The sequence below is a fragment of the Manis pentadactyla genome, chromosome 13 (assembly GCF_030020395.1).
Source record: "Manis pentadactyla isolate mManPen7 chromosome 13, mManPen7.hap1, whole genome shotgun sequence".
In the NCBI taxonomy this organism is placed as follows: Eukaryota; Metazoa; Chordata; class Mammalia; order Pholidota; family Manidae; genus Manis; species Manis pentadactyla.
Genome location: NC_080031.1, coordinates 92,698,180 through 92,722,621, shown reverse-complemented (window position 1 = coordinate 92,722,621; position 24,442 = coordinate 92,698,180). Strand labels below are relative to the sequence as shown.

Sequence of the window (24,442 nt, the reverse complement as noted above, 5' to 3'; positions counted from 1 at the left end):
GTGGGCTTTCTCATTTTCTTTGCATGATTTATTTCTACTTTCATATTTTGTGGTCTGAGAAGCTGGTTGGTACAATTTCAATCTTTTTTAATTTACTGTGGCTTAGATATATGTATTCTTGAAAATGTTCCATGTGCACTTGAGAAGAATGTGTATCCTGCTGCTTTTGGGTAGAGTGTTCTGTAGATGTCTGCTAGGTCCATCTGTTCTAATATGTTGTTCAGTGTGCCTCTGTCTCGTTACTTATTTTCTGTCTGGTTGATCTGTCCTTTGGAGCAAGTGGTGTGTTGAAGTCTCCTAAAATGAATGCACTGCATTCTATTTCCCCCTTTAATACTGTTAGTATTTTTTTCACATATGTAGGTGCTCCTCTGTTTGGTGCATAGATATTTATAATGATTATGTCCTCTTCTTGGACTAACCCCTTTATTATTATGTAATGTCCCTCTTTGTCTCTTATTACTTTCTTTGTTTTGAAATCTATCTTGTCTGATACAAGTAGAGCAATGCCTGCTTTTTTCTGCTTATTAGTGGCATGAAGTATCTTTTTCCATCCCTTTGCTTTTAGTCTGTATACGTCTTTGGGTTTGAAGTGAGTCTCCTGTAGGCAGCATATAGATGGGTCCTGTTTTTTTATCCATTCTGTAACTCTGTCTTTTGATTGATGCATTCTATCCATTTACATTTAGGATGATTATCGATACGGATGTACTTATTGCCATTGCAGGCTTTAGATTCATGGTTACCAAAGGTTCAGGGTAACTTTCTTACTATCTAACAATCTAATTTAACTCATTTACTATGCTATTATAAACACAATCTAAAGGTTCTTTTTTTTTCCTCCTCCATTCTTTATATATTAGGTATCATATTCTGTACTTTTCATCTTTCCCTTGACTGACTTTGGGGGTAGTTGATTTGATTTTGCATCTGCTTAATAATCAATTGTTCTACTTTCTTTACTGAGGTTTTATTTCCTCTGGTGACAGGTATTTAGTCTTGGGAGCACTTCCATCTATAGCAGTCCCTCCAAAATACTCTGTAGAGGCAGTTTGTGGGAGGTAAATTTTCTCAGATTTTGCTTGTGTGGAAATTTTAATCCCTCCTTCAGATTTAAATGATAACCTTGCCAGGTACAGTATTCTTGGTTCAAGGCCCTTCTGCTTCATTGCATTAAATATATCATGCCACTCCCTTCTGGCCTGTAAGGTTTCTGCTGAGAAGTGTGATGATAGCCTCATGGTTTTTTCTTTATATGAGATCTTTTTTCTCTCCTGGCTGCTTTTAATATTCTGTCCTTATCCTCTATATTTGCCATTTTAATTATTATATGTCTTGGTGTTGTCTTCCTTGGGTCCCCTGTGTTGGAAGATCTGTGTACCTCCATGGCCTGAGAGACTGTTGCCTTCCCTAGATTGGGGAATTATTCAGCAAGTACCTCCTCAAAGACACTTTCTATCCCTTTCTCTCTCTATTCTTCTTCTGGTACCCCTATAATACAATATTGTTCCATTTGGATTGGTCACACAGTTCTCTCAATATTCTTTCATTCCTAGAGATCCTTTTTTCTGTCTCAGCTTCTTTGTATTCCTGTTACCTAATTTCTATTCCATTTACCTTCTCTTCTACTGCATCTAATCTGCTTTTAAATCCCTCCATTGTATGTTTCATTTCAGATATTGCATTCCTTACTGATTGAATCTCAGTCCTGAAATCTACCCTGAGTTCTTGAATATTTTTGTGTACCTCTATAAGCATGTTTATATTTTTGTTTTGTAATCTCTTTCAGGAAGATTGATGAGTTTAGTTTCACTTGGCTCTTTTTCTGGTGTTTGTGGGATTTTGGTTTGAACTGGGTTCCTTTGCTGTTTCATATTTGTATGTGGCACCCTCTAGTGTCCAAAATCTCTACTCTCTGGAGCTGCTCAGTCCCTGGAGCTGTCGGGGGTTTCAGGGGAGTGGCGCTGGTGCCTGAGGGTAGGAAAGAGCTGTTTCCTGCTTCCCAGACGCTGCAACTGTCTCCACTACCAGAATCAGTGAGCTGAGCACACAGGTGTAAGCCTCTCTACTTTGCATTTGTAGCTGCCCTGAGCAGGGCCTCCCTCTAGCTGGCCTGACGCCAGGGCAGGGGCTGCCGGTTTGTGAGCCAGTGCCAGCTGGGAGGAAGGCACAGCAGGCTGTGTATCATGGTGGGGGGCCTCGGAGCCATGTAGCCAGCCAGGGGGATGGAGCACCTGAAGCGCCTAAAATTTACCAACCTGCTTGGCAGAGTGCGCCCAGACAATTTTGTCCACCTGTCCTTTCTCCTGAGCAACAAGCTCTGTGCAATCCTTGCCCCTTTAGCAGCCCTCTCTCTGTTAGTAAGTCTCTCATACTTCCCGCCTTTCCTTTGTCCCAGAGCAGCCAGATATAGATCCCTGTTCTCCACAAGTGGCTGGAATCTCAGTCTCTCCAAGTAGTCTGCCTGTCTTAGCTTTCCAACCCCACTAATCTCCAGAGCACCATGCATTGTAGGTTCGTGCTCCCAGAGCAGATCTCCAGGGCTGGGTGTTCAGCCTTTCTAGGCTTCCACCTCCTCCCTGCTCTGTTTCTCTTCCTCCCGCCAGTGACAGGTGGGGGAAGGTCTTGGCTTTGGTATGTTACCCTGTTCTGTGAGGTCAGTTCTTTTCTCCAGGTGTATGCAGTCTGGCACATCCTTTCCTGTTACTGTTTTAGGATTAGTTGTATTAACTATATTTTCATATTGTAGTTAATAGTGGTTTTGGGAGGAGGCCTCTGTCTCACCTCTCATTCTGCCATCTTTAATCTCTCCTTCACCAGGTCTGATCTATTTTGAGCATATTTTTGCATATGAGGTAGGGGTTAATTTGACTGCTTTACATGTGGATAACCAGTTGTTTCAACACCATTTGCTGAAAAGATTATTCTTATCCCATGGGATGGTCTTGGCACCCTTTTCAAGAATCAGCTGACCAGCAACAAAAGTTAAACAAATGGGATTACAGCAAATTAAACAGCTTTTGCACAGCAAAGGAAACCATCAACAAAACAAAAAGGCAATCTGCTGAACGGAGGAAGATATTGGCAAATCTTACATCTGATAAGGAGCTAATATCCAAAATATATTTAAAAATTAATATAACTCAATGGCAAAAAAATACAAATAAAAATAGAGGATCTTAATAGACATACAGATGGCCAACAAACACATAAAAGGTGCTCATCACTAATCATCAGAAAAATGCATATTAAAACCACAATGAGGTATTACCTCACACCTGTCACATTGGCTGTTACCAAAAAGACAGAAAATAACAAGTGTTGGTAAGGATGTGAGGAAAAGAGAACCCTTGTACACTGTTGGCAGGAATGTAAACTGGTGCAGCCACTATGAAAAACACTATGGAGGTTCATCAAAAAAATAAAGTACAAATACCATATGATGCAGCAATCCCACTTCTGGGTATTCATCTGAAGAAAATTAAATAGCAGTTTGAAGAGATTCCTGTATCCCTGTGATCACTGCTGCACTACTTAAAATAGCCAAGACATGGAAGAAAAGTGTCCATCAATAGATGAGAGGACATATATATATATGAGTAAATAGGGTAAAGCACAGATTTTCCAGAATCTTCCGCATGACCTTAGACATTTCAATGGGTGTATGCCACTGCAGCTTCCTGCAGCCTGTGGGGTAATTGGCTTGGTGCCTGTCAGTCACAAGGGACTTGCCCACAGAGGAGGCAAGTGGGCACCATGACTGCCCTGGTGGCAGAGGCAGCACCAAGCAGGCTTTTGCTAGCACAGACTGGAAGAAAGGGATGGAGTGAGAGAGCAGCCAGGGGACGGAGCCAAGCCTCTCGGTGAGCAATAAAAGGGTTTCTCCCAGTCTGTCCTTTCCCTTGACAGATTTCTGCCACACTGGTTTATTTGCCCCAGGCTGGGAACAGGCTCCCCACTAGAGCTACATCTGGTGTAGTTGGCAGGATCGGTGAACCAGAAATCTGATTTCATGGCTGCAATATTTGGGTGGGCTACCCATAGAGATGGTGAGGAGACACCCAGGAACCCCACTGTGGATAGTGGGGCTTCACCTGGGAACCCCCCCTGTGAATGGTGGGCATTCACCTGGGGATTCCCCAGCAGGGATTTGGACTGGGGTAAAGCACCTTATAGATGAGTGGGCCCCTCCCCAGAATTGGAGAAAGGTGGAGATGCCAAAGGCTGTGATGTTAACCCTCCATAAAATAACGGACTGCTTAGGGGGACTGAGTGGCCGCGGGGCAGCAGGAACTGTGGGATGATTGCTTCTCATGGCTTTGGAAAGAACTACTAAGGAGAGAGACGCACTTCAGTGTTGCTTGGATGAGCTCAGAGATGAGTTATGAGGTGCTCTGAAAGAGGAATGACAGCTATTGAGTATTGAGATCACGCTGCTGAGAGACGTGGTAGCAGCGAGAGAGAAGGCGGCAGGAAAAAGTGAGCTACAAGAGGCCATGGGGGAGTGGAAGGAAGGGGCTGTGCCTTCAGCCCCTGCGATGGTAGAGAAGACTTCCAGGGAGGAGGAGCTGCGGGAGCAGGAGGGAATGGGGCTGAGGGCGGAACTGTTGCCAAAGCCTGAGGCACCAGCCCCTCCCGTATTAAAGGCTCACCCAGTTGTGATTAAGAAAGTAAAAATTGCGACACCCACAGGTTGCTCAGTGGGAGTAGCATTTCCCTCCCCACATTGTGGAGCACTCTATGTTCTACCACTATACCCAGGATGAGCTGCTGGATTTGAGCATCCAGTATCAACAGAAGCCTTCAGAACCTTTGCCCACATGGCTTCTGTGACTTTGGGATTTAGTGGTAGAGAGTATTGTTCTGTCTGGGTCAGAAATGGATAAAGTGGTCCCCTGAAGACTCACCCTCCCCCCAGCAATCTTTGCTAAATGCCCGTCACACAGCAGGGAATCAGGCACTTCTGAACTAGCTGACAGTGGCCCTCTGAGTAGTTTGGCCTAATCAGGGTGATTTACTATACTTCCCTGCTAGCTGGAAAACACACAGAGCTACAGAAAGTTTTATAAAAGTTGGGCATGAAAAAATATCATCTATAATATGGACTCTCAGGGCGCTGATGAGGAGTTGCTCACCATGGGAATGAGAAATCTGGTGCTCCATACAGCTCCCCATCCCTCTTTGGATGCCCAGTGACTATTCTTGCCCCTCACATTGGGCAACCCATAAGTGAGGTTACTCATACTGTAGCAGACCTGAGGGAGGTTGAAACAATAAGAGCACAGAAGGAAGTACAGGCTATTACTTAAAGGAGAGGTGCAAAGGGCCCATGAAGGTCTTGAGGACCCAGATGTGGGTTGGTTTGATAAAGGCAGGGCAGTGAAAGAACTGATGAGCAGCCCAATAGGATCTTGTTAGAACTGTGGCACCAATTAGAGCCAGAACAGGGGTTCCAGCTGCTAAGGTCCAAGACACAAAAGCTGGAGGCAGAGCCCCATGTGTGTGCCCTCAGGACTTCTGGGTGAGAGTACTCAGACCCCACCTGGGCCCCTGTCCCCACAGGAGGGTGATTGGGTGTCACAGTTTGACTGAGGTGGGGGTGGGGACGTGGTGGGGACTGGAGGCCACATTTAGAATTAGCAATTCATTTGTACCCCCGTGAATGTACAACGTGTCCTGGCGCTGGTGGACACAGAAGCTAAATGTTCTCTGATTTATGGCAACCCTGAGCGCTTTCCCAGGACCCCTGCTGTGATAGATGGCTATAGGGGTAAGGCAGTTAGAGTGAAGAAACCCCAAATCCCACTAGGGGTAGGGTGTTTACCCCCAAAGGAGTATAGTGTACATTTCTCCCATCCCTGAATATATTTGGGGGGTGGATATCCTGCAGGACCTGTGGTTACAGACCACTGCAGGTGAGTTCAGACGGAGGATACCAAAGGCAGAGTGTAAAGGCAGTTCTGAGGGGACATGCTAAGCACCCGCCTGTAGCTCTGCCTGTACCTTTGGTGGGTGACAAATACTAAGCAGTATAAATTACCTGGGGGCACAAAGAAATAGGAGAAACTATACAGGAGGTGGAGGTGGTAGTCATCATAAAGCCCACTCATAGTCTCTTCAATTTCCCAGGATGGCCAGTGAAAAGCCAGACAGCTTCTGGTATATGACTATGCCTTACAGAGAACTGAATAAAGTCACACTCCCTTTGCATGGTGCTGTCCCCTCTATGGCAGCACTTATGGACACCCTGAGTGGTGACCTAGGGACGTATCATCATGTTGTAGACCTTGCTAATGCTTTCTTCTCTATTGACATAGCACAGGAAAGTCAGTAAGTTTGTCTTCACGTGGGAAGGCTGGCAGTAGACGTTCACTGTCCTTCCACAAGGATACCTCCACAATCCCACCATTTGTCATGGACTTGTTGCCGAGGGCTTGGCCACATGGGAGAAACTGCCAACAGTGCAGCTGTATCCTTATATGGGTGACGTTATGCTCACATCTGATTCTCTTGCAGATTCAGAAGAGGCAGTTGCTAGACTGCTGCAACATCTATAGGAGACAGGATGGGCTGTGAACAGCACCAAGGTTCAGGGACCTGGTTTGTCAGTAAAGTTCTTGGGGGTTGTCTGGTCAGGTAAAACTAAAGTTATCCCAGAAGCACTCATATACAAGGTTCAGGCTTTCCCTACCCCTAGCACTTTGACACTATTACAAGTGTTTTTGGGTCTTTTGGGCTTCTGAAGAATATTTATCCTGCATTTGGCACAAATTCTGAAGCCCTTATACTGGTTGGTATGAAAGGGCATCAGGTGGGACTGAGATGAAACGTGCAGCTTTCACTGCTGCCAAGCGAGCAGTCAAGGCCAAGCAGGCCTTGAGTGAAATGGACTCATCAAGGCCCTGTGAGCTACATGTTCATGTAACCAAGGATGGCTATGGATGGGGCCTTTGGCAGAGCTTGAATGGACCTGCCAGCCTATTGGATTCTGGTCACAACTATGGAAAGGAGCAGGGGTCCGGTACACCTTGATAGAGAAGCAACTGGCTGCTGAGTACCACACCTTGCCGGCTATGGAGCCCATCACTGCAACAGCTCCAACCAAGATAATAACCAACCTATCCCAAAATGGGGTGGATGTGGGACCCAAAGGCCATGCAGTGGCATGGCACAGATGCCCACAGTGGCCAAATGGGGTGTGTACTTACAGCATGTAGTGCCCTCTCCACTTGCCCCGTAAGTGGTGAACTCCAACACTTACTGGGGCCAGTGACATACACCAGTAGAAAGCAGAAAAAACTTGCTTTGGAGCCATTGGTCGCCAAGAGTCCTTATCAGGAGGGAAAGGCCTCTACACCTGAAGATACTTGGTATACAGCTGTCTCCAGTCATGGGCAGCCCCCGAAGTGGAGGGCTATGGCTTTCTGCAAGGACAGCTGTGTAAGTGGGGCTTGATGCTGTAGCTACTGATATGGTACCACGCCAACTGGATGGTCACTGGACCCTTTGAGGACAAGAGTTGTGGCAAGACCTATGGGCCTCTGGTCAGACTAAGGCAGTTACCGTACATCATGTGACCAGCCACTTGCCTTTGGCATCCCCAGGGAATGACAAAGCAGACACATTGGCCCAGGTGTGTTGGCTAGAAGGAAAGCCTGCCTCTGATATAGCTCAATGGTTACACCAGCGTTTGTTGCACGTGGGGCAAAAGACACTGGGCTGTAGCCATTGGTGGGGCTTGCTGTTGACCTTTGAAGAAGTCAGTAGAGCCCAGAAAGAGTGCCTGTGTGCTCTACGAGGGATCTACACCAATTCCTGCAGCAACATGGGACAATAGTAGGGGGGTTAAATCCCTTGTCAGGTGGCAGATAGACTATATTGGGCCTCTACCCATATCAGAAGGATATTGGTATGCCATGACTTCTGTGGACACAGATACTGGACTGTTGGTTGCTTTTCCTGCACATCATGCAGATTAGCAAACCACCAAGAGGGGCCCAGAGTGTCTTTTGCAGCCTATGACCAGCCGCAGGTGACTGAGAGTGATCAAGGCACCCACCTTACTGGACATGTGTTACAAGAATGGGTGCAGCAATTAGGGATAAAGTGGAAGTTTCATGTACCATATAACCCTACCAGGTCAGGCATGATAGGTACAATACTTTGTTGAAATCTGGCCTGAAATCAGACACTGATAGTCTGTGGGGCTGGTCAGTCTGCTTATGGACAGTGCTACAGCATTTGAGAAGCCCCAGAGGGGGCATTGAGCCCTGCGGACATGCTAGCACACATTGCTGCCTCTCCTATACAATTGCATGTTGCAAACCAAAGAAGCCAGGATATGACCAGCAGAGCAACAGCTGGCTACCAGCCCCTACTTCGCTAAACCTTGGGGACTCTGTTGAGTGGATGTGGCCCTGGATATTTTGACACATGGACCACGGATGGCTAGCCCTTCTGGCACCTTAGGGACAAGACCTAGAAGCTGGCCTCTGTTCCTGGAGTAACAACAGAATGCCCCCCAAAGATCACAGTAGTGTACCCAAACGGCCAGGAGGTAAGAGCATCTTACAGGGAAGTTCTGATTTATCTTTGTGACCAATGCATGTGCCTCCTGCAGCCCTATATATTGACCCATCTGTATCTCCCACAGAGATGGGGGTGAAAGTCTGGTACACTAGGCCAAGACGAGACCCCATTCCTGACACGGCCCTCTCACAGGACCACTCTCTTGCATGCATCCTTCCTGATGGACAGGATTTGCCAGTGTCATTAAAACATGTATCTTATCACCCTTAAGGTTATTGTCTTCTACAGTCCCTGTGGCTTGGACCCCTCCTGGCTACAGCTGCTACTTGCTGAGTGTGCATAGAGCTCCCTACCAGTTTTAGCTGCTGGCCTCCTGTGCAATTGGCAAGCTATGGACTTAATCTGAGTAAGACTTCGGACCTATCTGGATCCTCTGCCTTGAGGATTATGATTTTATTGTTACTTGTATTTCTGCTGTTGTATGTTATTAGTCTGGTTATAGTGCTCAGGTTTCCCACGCAGGGGCCACCACAGAAGATGGGTAGCAAGTAGGTTATAAGGTGAGAATTCCGGAGGGGTGGGTTGTCAGGTAAAGCACAGATTTTCCAGAATCTCCCACCTGTCCTTAGACATTTCAATAGATGTATGCCATAGCAGCTTCCCGCAGCCTCTGGGGCAAGAGAGAGGAGAGAGGCTGTTCTCTCCTCCCCTCCATTATGTAACTGGTCTGGTGCCTGTCAGTTGCAAGGGACCCACCCACAGTGTTCCTCACGGAAGAGAGTGTGCACAATGACTAGAGAGCAAGCACCAAGCAGGCTTTTGCTAGCAGGGACCAGGGAGAAAGAAAGCATGCCACAAATGGAGCCAGGTCTTCTTGTGAGCAATAAAAGGGTTTCTCCCAATCTCTCCTTTCCCTAGACTTATTTCGGTTTCACTGATTTGTTCACCCTGGGCTGGGAACATGCTTCCCCCACTGGAGGTGCAGAGTGCACTGATTTCAATGAACCAACTATTGGTTTTGATTTGTTTTCTGTATTTCTATTTATTTCTTCTCCGTCTTCATGATTTCCTTCCTTCCGCTTGCTTTGAATTAGGTTTGCTCTTCTTTTTTTTTGTAGTTATCTTAAGGTGGAAGTTTAGGTTATTCATTTTCGATCATTTTTTTTTAAGACAGGTGTTTACAAACATAAATTTTCCTGTAAGCACTAATTTCACTGTATCCTTCAAGTTCGGTGTGTTGTTTCTCATTCTCTAAGTATTTTCTAATCTCCCTCTGACTTCTTTGATTCATTGGTTGTATAAGAGTGTGCTATTTAATTTCTTCCCAGTGTTCTGTTATTTCTTCCTATTTTAATTCCACTGTGGTAAGAAAAGATACTTTCCATTATTTCATGAAATCATGTGTTATGGCCCAGTATATACTCTAGCCTAGAGAATATTCCATATGCACTTGCAAAGAATGTTCTTTTTTGGAGTGTTCTATGGATACCTTTAGGTCTAATTGGTTTGTAATGTTCAAGTCTTCTATTCCTTTGTTGAATTTCCATCTAGTTCTATACTGAAAATGATTGAACTCTCCAACTATTATTGTTTGTGTATTTCTCCTTTGAAGTCTATCAGTTTTTGCTCTGTGTGGTATGGGGCTCTGTTGTTAAGTTTGCCTGTTTGTTATATCCTTTTGATAGACTGACTTTTATCATAAAATGTTTTTCTGTCTTGTAACAATTTTAATCTTCAAGTCTTTTATGTCTGATAATAGTACAGCCGCCCATCTTAGTTGGCTAGTGTTTGCATGGTGTAACTTATCCACCCTTTTGCTTTCAACCTACTTGTTTTTTTTTTACCAGTGTGCTTTATTCATGTGGATTTGAGTTACTGTCTAATCGTTCAATTTCAGTGAAGAGATATCACTTGTAGATCTGCTAGTGACAAATTTTTTTTTCAGTTTTTCATGATCTGGATTTGTCTTAGTTTCTCCTTCACTTTTGAAGGATACTTTTACTTTATATGTAATTCTTGATTGACAATCTTTTTCTTTCATCACTTTGGATGAAAGTGGAATATGTCATCCCACTGCCTTCTGGCCTTTATGGTTTGCAATGAGAAATTAGCTATTAATCTTATTGAGGATCTCTTGTATGTGATAAATTGCTTCTCCTGCTGATTTCAATATTTTTTTTAAAGATATGATTGACATACATTAGTTTTAGGTGTACAACACAATTCAATCTTTAAATATATTGCAATGTGGTCACCACAGTCTTAAATATCCATCACCACATGAAGTTAGTTTTTTTCATAAGAACTTTTAAGATCTCTCTTAACAACTCTCAAATATGGAATAGAGTTTTATTACTAGCTATAGTCACTATGCTGTACATTACACCCCCAGGACTTATAACTGGAAGTTTTTGCCTTTTGAACACCTTCAGCCATTTTACCCACCCTCTTTGTCTTTTGATGGTTTGGTTACATTGTATCTAGGTATGGACCTCATTAGCTTATTCTACTTGGAGTTCATTGAGCTCCTTTAATATGTAGATTGTTGTTTCTAATCAAGCTTGGGAAGTTTTTGACCATTATTTCTTCAGATACCTCTCTCCATTTCTCTCCTCGCCTTCTGGGACTTCCATTTGCATATGTTGGTATGCTTGATTGTATCCCACACACCTCTGAGGCTCTTCATTTTTTTCATTATTCTCTTCCTTCGGTTTCCAGACTGAACAGTCTAATGGACACATCAAGTTTGTTGAGTCTTTCATCTACCTGCCCAGATCTGTTGACCCTCTCTAATGAATTTTCATTTGTTAATATGCTTTTCAACTCTAGAATTTCTAACCAAAAAATTGTTTTTTTTTTTAAGTCTTTATCTCATAAGTTCAGCATCTGGGCTTTCCTAAGGACAGTTTCTGTTGCTTCCTTCCCCCCATATGGGCCATGCTTTCCTTCACCTTTGCATGTTTTATAACTTTGTTGTAAACTGGACATTTTAAATAATGTGGCAACTTTGGAAATCATATTCCCTCCTCACGGTTGGTTGTTGTTTTTGTTTGCATAGAACTCCCTGAACTAATTCTGTAAAGTCTTTGTTCTTTTTCATGGATGGCCATGTTGTCTCTGCTTAGTTAGCTTAGTGATCGATCATCTAATGATTAGACAGACATCTCTTTAAAGCCTGGAACCAAGAGGCTTCAACCTTTGAAAGGGGCTCTGTGTGTGCTGGATTATACCTTCAACACTCAGCCAAGCTGTTTAAACTCTGTTAGCTTTTCTTTTCTCCTTCTGTAGAGCTTCAAGGTAGTCAACGGTGACAGCTTAAGAGCTTTTCAGGTCTTTCCTGAATATGCACATACCACTGGGCACAAGCATATATCCCTACACAAGTTCATGGCCTTCTAGATTCCAGGACTGTGTGGAAGCTTTTACTCATTTTCTATCCACCCTCTGGGGTGATATTGAGGAAAAGACCTATCTATCATGCTAGTTCAGCATTTTGGGGCAGGTCATGATTCTAAACCAAAGATACTATTAGCAGAGACTCCACCTTCTAATCAGTTCAGTTAATAATACATGACAAATAGCCTTAATCTATCCCATGTTCATTCCCACATCCTTTGTTTTGGATATATCAGAAAGCTAGCACAATCAATCACCTAGAAAGCTTTTATGATCTCAGGTACGGGGCTCTGCACACAAATTTTCAGAGTCGTCTACAAGATGCCACTACACACCCACTAGGACAGCTACAATTAAAAAGATTGGAGATTCTAAATAAAGAAGATTCTAAATTGAGGATGTGGAGCTACTGGAATTTCATAGACTAATGGTGGGAATATAATATGGCACAACTACTTTGGAAAAGTTCCATGATTTTTTATAATGCTGAATATGTAATTATCATACAGTCCAGCAGTTCCACTCCTGGTATTTAGCCAAGAGAAATAACATTTGTTTCCAAAAGGACTTGTTTTAAATGTTCACAATAATTTTATTCATAATAGCCAAAAATCAAATAACCCAAGAGTCCAATAACCAAAGGTTCCAATAATCAAATAACCCAAATCTCTCAGCACACAGATAAACAAATGGTGACATGTCCATACAATGGAATGCGCTATGCAGCAGTAAAATGAACAGCTACTGATACAATATGAATAAATTTCAAAAACATGTTGAACAGAAGCCAGGCACAAAAGGCAACATATTCTGTGATTCTGTTCATATGACATTCCAAAAAAGGCAAAACTATAGTGACAGAAAGCAAGTCAGTGGTTGCCTGGGCCCATACAAAAGGGGGCACAAATAACTTTGGGGAGTGATGGCAGTGGCATGTTTGTCATTGTGGAGATTTCACAGGTATATACACTTGCCAAATCACATGGAACTTATACACATTAAATGTGTAGTTTATTGTATGTAAACTACAACTCAATAGGTTTTTTTCTTAAGACATGGTTAAAAAATAAAGACATCCTTGCTCCTGACTCTGAACAAGTCTCACCCCCACTCAGACACTTGCAGGTCCAGATGTAGGGAGTGAAAGCACTTGGGGTGCCTGAAAGGGACAGTGTAGCCATATAGGCCAGGTTTAAGTCAAAAGTATGTATTTTTGAGTGAAGTCTCTTATTTTTAAAACATTAGCACCAGATTCAAAACTTCTTAAAATGCCAGGTGAGCCAAACAAAATCAATCTTCAGACTGTTCTGTGGCTCACAGGCAGCCAGCTTGTGATGTGTCCTAAAATCTGTCCTGGCTCAGCCTACAGAGCCGTAAGGTGGAACCACAGAATGGCTTGTCCTTGGAGTGGCTGTGGAATGTTGCTCTTGCCCCTCCTTGAATGAGGTGATAGCAACTAGTCTGATGGTGTAGGGCTGGGCCCAGCCAATGAAAGCTTTTTAACAGAAACTAATTCTCTGAAGCTTTTTAACAGAAACTAATTCTGGGGGAATACACAGTATACCGTCCCCTCCAATTCTGCTTTTTCTCAGGGGTCCTACTGCACCCCTGGGGGAACCTGGCCTGGATTACAGTCACATTAGCACCTACAAGGGCAAGGATAGCCCACAGGGACCTCAGGAGAACCCCATTTACTCCCAAGCACTCTGCGCCCTGAGGGGTTCGGGCCTGTGCTCACGCCTGCCCTCAGTGTGTGCACGGCAGTTCTGCTGCCCTCAAGATCCCGTGATACATGGCCTGTTTTGCTAGGTGTCTGACATGCCCTTTGTTCCCTGGCTCAGTTTGGGGGCAGCCCTGTGTCCTGTGCCGTGGGGCTGGCCGTCCTGGATGTCTTGGAGAAGGAGCAGCTGCAGGCTCACGCTGCCTCTGTGGGTAGCTACTTGATGGAGCTTCTCCGGCAGCAAAAAGCCAAACATCCCATCATTGGGGACGTCAGGTGAGGCTTAGGGCAGCAGTCAATACCCACTAACCAAGCACCTGCCAGAGGCCTGGCGAGGTTTTTTTCTTTCACCTGGTGGCCACCTGGGACTGTGGGCATTTTCCTCTCCAGAGGAGCTGAAGTACTGAGTGGGGAGCTGGTGCCCAAGATGGCGCTTCTAGGGAGGGGAAAGCCAGGAGCAATCTGAGCTCTGACCCCATCTCCCCTGTCCACACCAAGGGCCCTTTTACCCATTGTAGTTACTTCCTGGAACTGTCTCACCACCATGACAGTTCCCATTGCTCTCAGCCTCCCCACAAGGCAAAGGTACAAGCCCTGGTGGACTTTCTGGCAGGGGCTTGGCTGTAGCCCAGGCAAAGGCTGAGAGCCAGGACCGTGATCCCTCAGGATGCTTAAGATGTCACCTTCTCCTCCAGGGGCATTGGGCTCTTCATTGGTGTGGATCTGATCAAAGATGAGGCCACAAGGACGCCAGCAACCAAAGAGGCTGATTACTTGGTGTCCAGGTGATTTTTTTTCTTTAGACAGGTTGGGTTTGCAGTCTAGGGCCCTAACTAGGGGAGCCTCCCCCTCTTGCCTCTCCTCTCGGGCACTCTGGGCCCACAGCAGGTGGACTGAAGGACATAGCACCTGGGCCTCTGACACGGAAAGGGGACCACCAATCTGTGCAGCCCCTCAGCTAGGTCCCACGCACAGAGTCCCGTCAGCTCTGTGCCCACTGCCCGGCAACAGAGGCTTCAGATGGGCACAGGCCATTCCCTGCCCAGGCGGCTACTTCTGCCCAGCATGGCACACTGCAGAAGCTCTGACACCCAGGCTGCCCAAAGGAAGCAGCTCTCCGTAGCCCACCAGGGACTGCAGCAGGACCAGACGAGGGCAACCCATTCCCCAGGCACCAGGCTTGGGGGATGGACGGGACTCCTGCCCCTTGCCAGCCCTGCCTACTGACAGCATCTGGGACTCAGCAGCCCCACCCCAGCCTCAGGTTGCGTTCTTTCACTTCATGCCAGGCAGGCCCTGAGCCTCAGGACCCTTCCCCTTACTTCCTATTTATCTCCATTCTGCACTCCTATCCCCTTACCCCGCCCCCTTAGGAGACATACATGCCCCATGTATATGCATCCTTAAGACTCAACTGAAACATCGTGCTGTGTCCCAATTTGCACAATCTGTAAAAATCTTCCCTCTGAAGGTTCTTGAAACTGGACCATTCCGTCCCTGCCCCCTCTGCCAGGTGGCCATGCCACCAGTGGGATGGCCCTGCAGCTAGCCTGACTTCCTCCACCCCACAGCCACCTGGAAATCCACTAAGGAAAACTGGAAGTTCCACCTGCAGTCACCCTGCTAGTAGGCAGCAGAGCTGGGTTTGAGTCCAGACCCTGTTCTTTCCACCACAGCTGTAGTCAGTGCAGGTAGAAGGGGATGGGAGCAAGGTGCCAGAAGGCAGACCGAGTTCCCAAAGACCCCCACTCCAGGCAAATTAAATGGGAGCAGGGATCAGCGTGTAAATCACATCAGACCCCTTCTCTCAGTGGCCTAAATACCTTCCTAGGTTTAAAGTATAAATGTGGAGAACTAATGATTTTTATGTACTGATGTAAAGAGGGTAAAATCATCTCCCTGAGAACCAGAAATTAAGTGAGTAGTCCCATCTGGGAGTGCCAGATGACTGTGGGCAGGGAGCAGGAATGAGGTTGGCAGGGGAGTTACTGGAACTGGGTGAAGGGTACATGGGGTTCACTATCTGTTATGTGGGGCATTTTCCATGAAGTATACTATACACATCACATAGCCACAGGAGATGGAAAATGCAGGAACTCTCACCCCTCCATGGCAGTCCTGGCTTGGCTTAGGCTGGGGCTGCAGGGATGGCTGAGGAAAGATCCCTGCTTTGGGGAGCAGCAGGCTCATGGCCTGCTGATCACAAAAGCCCAAGTCACAAGGCCAAGGCCAGGCCGAGGAAGGCCTTTAAGACTATGTGAAGGGCTCCTGGCTGCTTATCCTGTCTTTACAGGCTGAAGGAGAACCACATTTTGCTGAGCACTGATGGCCCTGGGAGAAACGTCCTCAAGTTTAAGCCCCCAATGTGCTTCAGCTTGGACAACGCACAACATGTGGTGGCAAAGATGGATGCCATCCTGACAGGTAAGCCTGCAGCCCAAGGGGCAGCTGACCATGTCTCTAAAACCAGCCAGTAGCATGCCCAGGGAGGGGACACAACAGCCAAGCCAGGTTATCTTCTGGACAGCGCAGGGAGCAAAGAACTGAGGTGGAGGGATCCTTCAGGCCCAGGCCTCCCTAGTCCTGCCTGCAGCCTCCCCATCCTCCTGCCCAGGAGGTACCAGCATGGGATACAGGGCAAGGGAAACAGGGCTTGGACTGAGGCCAGCCAGCATTACCACAGTGGGAGACCACATTATGCATCCTTAGAGCCACTATGAGGTGTTCAGTGGTAGGTCTGTACTTTTATTCAGGCTAAGTAAGATCAGTCAGCTGCTGAGTGGCTGAAGACATCTATACCCAGGACTCAAATACAAAGGAAAGTTCCCCTCCACAGAAGCTCCTAGCTTCCAAAGACAGCCCAGGGTCTCCCCCAGTCCCACTAAGAAACTACCTCCCAGACTGGACCATCTATCGAGGCTATGCTACATATATAAGCAGCTCGTAGGAGCCCCAACAGGCCCAGTCCCATCTGGGGAGCCCAGCATGCAGCACCCACCTATGCCCCAGGGTTTTAGGCACCGAGACCCATCCCTAAGACAACTGGTAGGGGTGTGAGAAGTGCATTTGTGGGCAGCCCAGGGGGGCACAAGCAGACCGTGCTGGCCTTGGTTTCCTGCACCAAGGGAGGAGTGTCAGTTGAGTCTGGAAGTCTTGGGAAATCTGAGGGCTAACTGTGCCCTTTGGGGAAATTGCTATGATCCTATGGCTGGTGGTAAAGGGTAGAACATAGGTTGGTGAGCCCAACCTCCACACTGCCATCCAAGAAGCTTGACACTGGTGGTAGCAGGGGTCGTCAGGAGAGAGGCCAATTAACAGGTTGGGTGGCTCTCTTCAGACATGGAAGCAAACATGCGAAGTTGTACCACACTGCAGCCCCAGCTCTGAGGCAGCCCTGCTGGGTCACGTCCTCCAGGTGAGTGGGCCTCGCTTCTCCTGCGCGTGGCGGTTCCTTCACTCAGCAGCCAACCTTTTTCTGGTGAACAGTTCACTGATGTTGCCTTCCCACAGGTTCCAGGGCTTGGGCTTTCCCCTCACCTTCTCCACCCCACCACCATAGTGGAATCCTTAGTTTGCATTTGACAGCCAGAGCAGCCTTCCTACCCAGACCAGTTCCTTTCACAGGTGAGGGCAACTCCCTTTGCCAGGCTGTGTCCACCTGGAGCCCCAGCACACTGCTGCCTCTTGCAACCAGATAGTCTTAGGCCTCAATACCCAGACTTAGGGTGGCACATGTAGCCTATCATGTGCCAACATCCAGCTGGCCATGGGCCACTGCCCCATCTACAGGGTTCACTGTCTTTGAATGAGACATTGAGGCCCATTTCTATAGGCAAGTCAGGACAATGAAGTGTTGAGGTGACCCAGATTGACTCTGGAGGGAGCAACAGCCCTGCTGGGGGGTGGCAACCTTCACTGCACCATCTTCACCCCCTAGACAGCTAAATAACTGCCTCAAACCTCCCAGCCATTCCTTTTAAAGGGGCTTAAGTCCTGCATTATTACAGAAAATCAAGGATTCGGAAAGCATGTAGCTATGGGTCAAAGATGACACTGGAACCCAGAAAACTCATGAACACCTGCCCCTCCCCACCTTTCCATAGCATATCCCTCACTCACCCAGGCTTTGGGGGTTTTTAAATTTTTATTTCAAAAGCTTGGATAGCTTCAATATCCAGGTCGTGGCAAAATCAGGACACGTGTAAAATACCTTACAATACATTAGATTCCCAAAAGGTACCAAAAAGTACAGTAAAATTAACACTTCCAATACAGGAAATGTATGACACAAATAATATAAAATTAAAAGGTGAAAAAAAGGTGACACTGGTTTCCTAAGATAGTTCATACTCTTTACAACCAGGGTCCACAGGTCCAGGCTACAGAGCAGCAGCAGGAAAGCAGACCCCCCCACCCGCCCAAATCTGGTTCTGAGTAACCCAGTAATAAAATCAGTTCATAATGCCACTCTGGCCTCTGAGACACCACACGCTGCCTAAAAAACAACTAGAGCTCTGGGAATAGTCAACAGGAGAGTGATTTCCAGGGGGGTGGGGGGGATTTTTAAATAAGATGCACATGGGACAGGCCATAGAAAGTATGCCAAGTTAAATTTGGTACATAATTGTGTTGATATCCAAACAAAGCGTGTGCGGTCAGTCGGACACTCCTGCTGAAGCCTCAGTATGGCTTGTAGTTATTCTGATGGCCACCACGTCGCTGGCTCTTCCCGTAATTTGTACTACCCTGACCTAGGGACAAGAACAACAATGATAGCAGCTACCACTCACTGAGCAGTCATCCCTGTGCCAGGCGCTTGACATGAATCCTCACCTCACCAAAGCCAACAACCCTGTCGGGTAGGGACACCTACCCCACCTTTCTGAGACCCACAACCTCAAGAGCTCAGTCAGGTAGCTCCAGGGGCTGAGGCAGGCCACGAACCCAGCCTGTCCGACTCCAAAGCCACCGCTGCCAGTAGCCCCTGCACTGTCTGTCCTGCCTCCCAGGGAGGGTGAGCAGACTGGGGCCTCCCTCTCCTACTTACTGTAGTCGTAGCCGGGGCCGTAGCCGTAATAGCCATAGGGCGAGTAGTCGTAGCCGCCATAGCCGGGCCCGTAGCCCTGCTGGTAGCCGTAGCCCTGGTTCCAGTAGTTGCCGTAGCCCTGATTCCAACTCTGACTCTGACCTGTGGGGGGAGCAGGGCACAGGGGCCCATGGACCATTTAGCGCACACAGGAGCTAGGATGGAGGAAATCCTGCCCTTTGGGTGGCGGGGTTACTATGGCAACTCAGGTAGAAGCCAAGGGGCTGCACTCCTGGTTTAGGGGGCACTGGGCCCAGCCCTTCACCAGAGACCCAAACTGGGGGATTTTTTAAAAGGCCAGGCTAGGCCAGAACACTAACTTCACTAGGGGCAAAGCAGCAGTTCATCTCTCTCAAATCCCCCTCTGATCACCCCCACCCCTCCCTGGCAGCTTGCCCTTTAAAAGGATGGAGCTCAGGCTTTGGAGTCAGAGGGGCCTAGGACTAAAGGAGGTAAAGCGCCTGGCACAGCCCTGCCCTACCACCTTCCACCCACCCACCCACCCACCAGTTCGCTAAGACTCAGGATAGCCAGAGCCTAGTGCACCCTACCCCACAGTGTGTCAAGTGAATGGCCCCTGCCCTGCGGCCCCAGGCAGCCAGGAGAAAGCTGACCCTTGCACACTAGGCAGAGCCCTGCATATCACACCAGAGGCTGCCACAAGTACCCCACAGGCAAGGCTGCCCTATGCAGGCAGGAAAACAGGCCCATCTTCATACAGGTTCCACTCACCTCCGCCACCGCCGCTGCGGTTCCCCCGGTTGCGGTTCCCACGGCCCCCAGAGCCGTACTGCTGCTGCTGATAGACCTCTTTGGGCTGGGCCACCTTGATCTCACACTGAAAGCCGGGAAGGCAGCGGATTAGGCCAATGAGTCAGGCTCTGGGCTGGGACTGTGCACAAATACCTTCACTGACACTCAGAGGGCAGAACTGGTCCATCTGCTCAGAAACAATATGCTGGAGGGGAAGCCAAAGCACTCAGGACCACAACTACAACCCAGACAGACTCACTCACACCAGGGCCCTTCTGGCTCAGATCTTTCCCCACAGAAGTACTAGGGATGATGGACAGGAACACTGGACACAACCCCAGGGATGGCTCCATGTCTAACAACTGAGAGCAAAGCAACAGCATGCCAGCGCCAGCCCAAAGAGCCACACTGGGACAACGGGGTCAAAAGTGGTTTCCCACTAAGTTCCTTACCGAAAATAAAACTCTAAATTTCCTTTTTCTTTTTTAACAGAAGAAATGAAACATCCCACTAAAATAGCTATTGAGATGTGACTCTGACCTTCAAGTTACAGATGAAGAAAGCCACTGAGGCTCTGGGTGGAGCTTGCCTGAGGCCATACTGCTACCCTCTTCCCCAAACATTATTTTCATGTCTATCCCCTCAGGGCCCAGAGTCAATTTCATTTTTGTTCAAACAGCTGGCCACTGTTGGGGGGTAGGGTCAGGACCTTCCAGTGCTCCTACTTAAATAAACCAGCAGTGTTTTTTTAAACCAAGTTATTCTGACACATACCTTCCCCCACATTCAAGACCAGTAAAAGCCAATTTATATACAAGGTGTCCCTACACAAGCATACCCCTATACAAAAATAATAAATTCGTCCCACCAAAGAATGCAATCTGACACTTTCCTATTGAATTAAAAAAGCACAATTAAATATACTTAGGCAGTTTTACTAATGCTGCCCTACAGGCTATCCCTGCCCATTTTACATTATGGTACAGGAAAAAAAGGCCTCTCTTATCACTGTCTACTGTAGTAAGTCAATGTCATCTTACCTAAGTGCCACTAGAGTCCAGTCTCATTTTACATAAAATTTAAGGGCCCATCACAAATCGCAATCTTCCCAAATTCTCAGCCAGGACTTAGCCTTCCACAAGCCCCACCCTACCTGCCCCAACTTATCTAGCTGCCACTCCTACTTACAGCCTGCCACACCCTGCCAGTGAGCCACACCCTAATTCCCAACTGCCAGACTTGGCCTCCTGGAGTACCCACTATCCTGACCAGAGTTCAGCAGGGAGAAAGTGCCTTTCTCACTGCACAGGACTCTACTCACTTGAAGGCAAAACTGGCCCTGGACATGAGCAGGCCAGGACCATGTGGGCTCTTTGGGAAGGATCTTTGCCAGGGTGGTGGGGATTGAGTGAACCAGACTTCAGAGAAGCTAGAAGGGATTTGGATGGGGCAGGAAGAGAAAAGCTCTGCAGCAGTGTCCACAGTGGTAAAGACTTTACCAGAGAAGAAATCAGTGAATGGCAGAAGTTCTAGAATCTTCTGAGACCCTAAGTGCAGGCCATATATACATCTTTAGACTTTAGATCCAGAACACCCTGAACTGTAGCTTTACATCAGGAATACACACTATCCCACAGAAACCACCCTTCTCTCTTGCCTCCTGTACAACTTGCACCTACTGCCAGTCCAACCAGCCTAGATCTCCTTTAAGAACATACCACCTGCCCCAGTGTGCAGGGAAACAGCAGGTGTGACTACCCTGGAGAGCTCCCGGAGGCAAACCCAACCCCTAACCCACACAAGCAAGGGCCAGCTCTCCAGCAGCAGTCCAGGAACCTGGAGCTGGGACACCTCACCTTACTTCCACTGATAGTGTGGAACTTTTTCTCCAGAACTTTCTTCACAGGTTCCTCTTCTTTAAAAGTGATGAAAACAAAGCCTCGTCTTTTATTCGACTTTGGATCCATTGGAAGCTCAATAGCCTCAATCTGCAAATATAGGCAAACCTCAGATCAGTGCCTCCCCTACCCTAGGACCCAGATGGAGATCTCGGAAGAAAAGGCACATGAAGGCCAGAGGGTGAAAAAGCAGCAGCCTTCAGGAGAGGGTTCCAGCCAGCCAAGGTTGCAGAGGACCAGGAAGGCAACCTCAGGACAGATGGCAGGCCACTCCTGGGCCACACACTTACCTCTCCAAACTCGCCAAAGTATTCTCTGATTTTCTCCTCAGTGGCTTCAGGATTCAGACCCCCTACAAAAATTTTCTTTACTGGGTCCTTCTTCATAGCCATGGCCTTTTTGGGGTCAATGACACGGCCATCCAGCCTATGTTCCTTTTGGTCTAGGACCTGTTCCAACAAAAGGAGTCCTGTTGTAACTCAGCATCACCTTGGACAAGGCCCTTAGAGCCACAAGACTCCAACACAGGTACACAACTGTGTTTCATACCCTCCGAACTCTCACCCTCAATATGACCAACCCAATCTTCTCCAGACCTCAAGTACAGCTGGCTTACCTGAACACCTAAAAATCAGTCCTCACTGCCCCCAAATCTGCCTATGCTATGCGTCCCTCTTCCTACCCAGGTTGTCCCAGTTGAGGGCCTACCTCCTCCAGAAATAAAGCAGCAGTGATTAAGAGCACAGGCCAGAACTGGGCTGCTAGGGTTGGAACCTTTAACCCACCCCTTACTAGCTGTGTGACCCCTACTACTTAAAACTTCTCTGAGCCTTAGTTCTGTAAAATGAGGTTAAAATAATGCCTTATCTTGTAGCAACCCTGGACTCTTTTCTAGTCCTTACAATGAAGTGTTTGCTTTAGCACAATATCCAGAATAGGCACAAAAAACAAATGTCCACTATAATCTTCCTGGACCACCCCAGGCCCACTACTTCCTCCCCCACATAAACTATGTTTAACCCCTTCAAAAACAGCAACATAAATTCCTAATCTCTACTTTCCGAAGTCTTCCCAACTTCTTCCAGTATCTGCACTTAACCAGATGCAAACACATCAATGTTCTAAAATGGTGTCCTCTTGGAATACAGAGACTTGCTGATACTAATACCTAGCTTACCTTCTCCACACTGGCTGCATCTTTGAAGAGAATAAACCCAAACCCTCTTGACCGGCCAGTGTTGGGATCCATTTTTATTGTACAGTCAACGACCTCTCCAAATTTGGTAAAATAATCCTTTAGGTCCTTTTTGCTGGTATCCCAGCTCAGGCCACCAACGAACATTTTTCTGAAATCGTAGGTTGAGAGACACACGACAAGTCTTGTAAGAAAACTGTTAACCTGGCCCTGACACAGCTTTCACTGAAAGGATTATATACATAAACCACTACCCAGGACAGAACAAGCTCCACCCTCGGAGTCCATACGGGTCCTACTTTTTGGAAACATGTTAACTCCACTACCTTCCCAAACTCCACCTTAGCCTTAACTAATACTTTCAGGAGAAAGAGTGCACCCCCAGGCTGGGCGAAGCTAAGGCACAACCTGGCCAGAGGTACGGGCCCTGAGCACGCACAACTGAAGGGATTTGTCTAACCACCACGTTTCGAAAGGCAACCGCCCAGGCACAACTTCACCACGTCCGAGGCCTCGCTCTCAAGGAACTCGGGGCTTCCGGGGCCGAGCCCGCCCTCCGACCGTGGCTCCGCCCCGGGAAGGAGGCGGAGGCTGCAGGCCCCGCCGCCCGCCAACTCCTCCCACACCGCCCAGCCAGGGTCCGAGCGCACTCCGTTTCCGGGCCGCCCGACCCCGGCTCCGCGTCCCACGCGAGCAACCCTGGGGCGGCGCTAAAGTCAACCCAACAAACTCCTGCAAACTCCGGCGCGGGTTCGGCGCGGAGGAGCTGCTCCGCGGGCCACGAGCAGGCCCCGGCAGCCGCCGCCGCCCCTCCCCCCGCCGCGTGGCGCCAACAAAAGGCGGCCCCGGAACAAAGGCGGCGCCCCAGTCGGCCTGCGGCCCAACCTACCCCGCATCCTCCTCGTTCTTGCTGGCGTTTATCTGGTCGCCCTCGGCGCCATTCTGGTTTCCGACTGGGGGCGCCGCGCTCCCGCCTCCGACGCCCGCTGCGGCCCCTGTGACGGTGGAGGCTGGCGACTCCCCTTCGGGGGCGGCCTCATGTCCGTTCTCGGTGGCGCCCGTCGTCTCCATGGGCTGCTCCTCACTCGCTTCCGACATGCTAGGCCAAGGCGTGGCGGCTCCTGCAAAGAGAACCCACATGCGGCCCCAGCGCGTCAGAACGGTGCGGCTCCCGCCGGGGCTCCCGCCCGCCGCACGCGGGCCCGGCCGCTCACCTCGCCGCCGATGACGCCGCGAGGCCCACTCGTCCCCGCCCGCCGGGAAGGTGTCACGGGCTCGACGGCGCTCACCCTCGCGCTGCCGGGCCTCGTCTCCGCCAGCCTACGGAGCCGCTGCGATCTCGTGCCCTCTTCCTCGGCCGCAGCCGAACGGAGCCCACCAACACACAGTTACACAAGACCCACGCAGTGCCGCCGCCTGACAATGCCGACTCGTGGCGCTCTTTATAATGCCGGAGCCGGGGGCCACCTCGCAACAAGGTGCATGCTCATTGGCTCCCCTTGCCCGTCACTCAACCCCGCGCCGGCGTCCCATTGGCTATGGCGGCGCGCACACGCCAGACCTGGGCGGGTTTTGTCCTCGTTTTAGAACGCGCGCGAGCCGCAGTCTTGCAGAGGAATCTTGTGCTGGTCAGACAGACTTCCTTGGTCCAAGGCTGCTAGGTCCGAGCCCCGCGGCAGAAAGACCCGAGTCAGAACCTCTGCCCTCTGAGGCGCAGTCTATCGCCCGGGTGCTTCCCATGGCAGCCTCAGCTACTCCATTTCCCAAAAGAAGTGACTGGGCTCGAGGAAGTCTCGCAAACCAAGATCGCCCGACTTCCGAGATTGGGCACCTAAGAGCCCCAGGGCCATCGGCACGACTGAGAA

General features: G+C 48.5%; 2 protein-coding genes across 9 annotated transcripts in view; one reads left to right on the top strand and one right to left on the bottom strand.

Moving 5' to 3' along the window:
* PHYKPL (5-phosphohydroxy-L-lysine phospho-lyase) overlaps positions 1-20,237 on the top strand; it is a 39,482-nt gene extending 19,245 nt beyond the window's left edge. For 3 of the 5 annotated variants that reach the window (XM_057490797.1, XM_057490795.1, XM_057490796.1), the window contains 4 exons: positions 13,767-13,921; positions 14,341-14,430; positions 15,939-16,069; positions 16,983-17,060. In XM_057490797.1, the coding sequence (XP_057346780.1) occupies positions 13,767-13,921; positions 14,341-14,430; positions 15,939-16,069; positions 16,983-17,032 (426 nt within the window). In that variant the 3' untranslated portion in view covers positions 17,033-17,060. Of the gene's footprint in view, positions 1-13,766; positions 13,922-14,340; positions 14,431-15,158; positions 16,070-16,982; positions 17,061-19,976 lie in introns of those variants that run through there. The other 2 variants (XR_005033135.2, XM_036927774.2) reach the window with 2 other exon arrangements.
* Positions 12,494-24,047, bottom strand: HNRNPAB (heterogeneous nuclear ribonucleoprotein A/B). Of its 4 annotated transcripts, none has more exons than XM_036927788.2 (8): positions 23,867-24,047; positions 23,467-23,698; positions 22,560-22,728; positions 21,673-21,831; positions 21,341-21,472; positions 19,464-19,569; positions 18,693-18,833; positions 12,494-17,120 (listed from the first exon to the last, which is right to left on the bottom strand). In XM_036927788.2, exons 2-8 carry the CDS (start codon positions 23,673-23,675, stop codon positions 16,957-16,959), a joined length of 1,080 nt encoding a protein of 359 aa, XP_036783683.1. In that variant the 5' UTR covers positions 23,676-23,698; positions 23,867-24,047; the 3' UTR covers positions 12,494-16,956. The 4 variants fall into 4 exon arrangements, with proteins under 4 accessions (XP_036783683.1, XP_036783682.1, XP_036783684.1 ...); XM_036927787.2 differs by having other exon boundaries at positions 23,792-24,042; XM_036927789.2 differs by lacking the exon at positions 12,494-17,120 and adding an exon at positions 17,777-18,396 and having other exon boundaries at positions 23,792-24,036.
* Between the last annotated feature and the right edge of the window lie 395 nt (positions 24,048-24,442).

Coding starts and splice junctions, on each gene's coding strand:
- HNRNPAB (XM_036927788.2), bottom strand. CDS start 23,675: ATGTCGGAAGCGAGTGAGGAGCAGCCCATGGAGACGACGGGCGCCACC. Junction 18,834..19,463: donor CCGCAGCGGCGGTGGCGGAG/GTGAGTGGAACC, acceptor CTCCCCCCACAG/GTCAGAGTCAGAGTTGGAAT. Junction 17,121..18,692: donor CGGCCCCGGCTACGACTACA/GTAAGTAGGAGA, acceptor ACTGTTCACCAG/AAAAAGGTTGGCTGCTGAGT.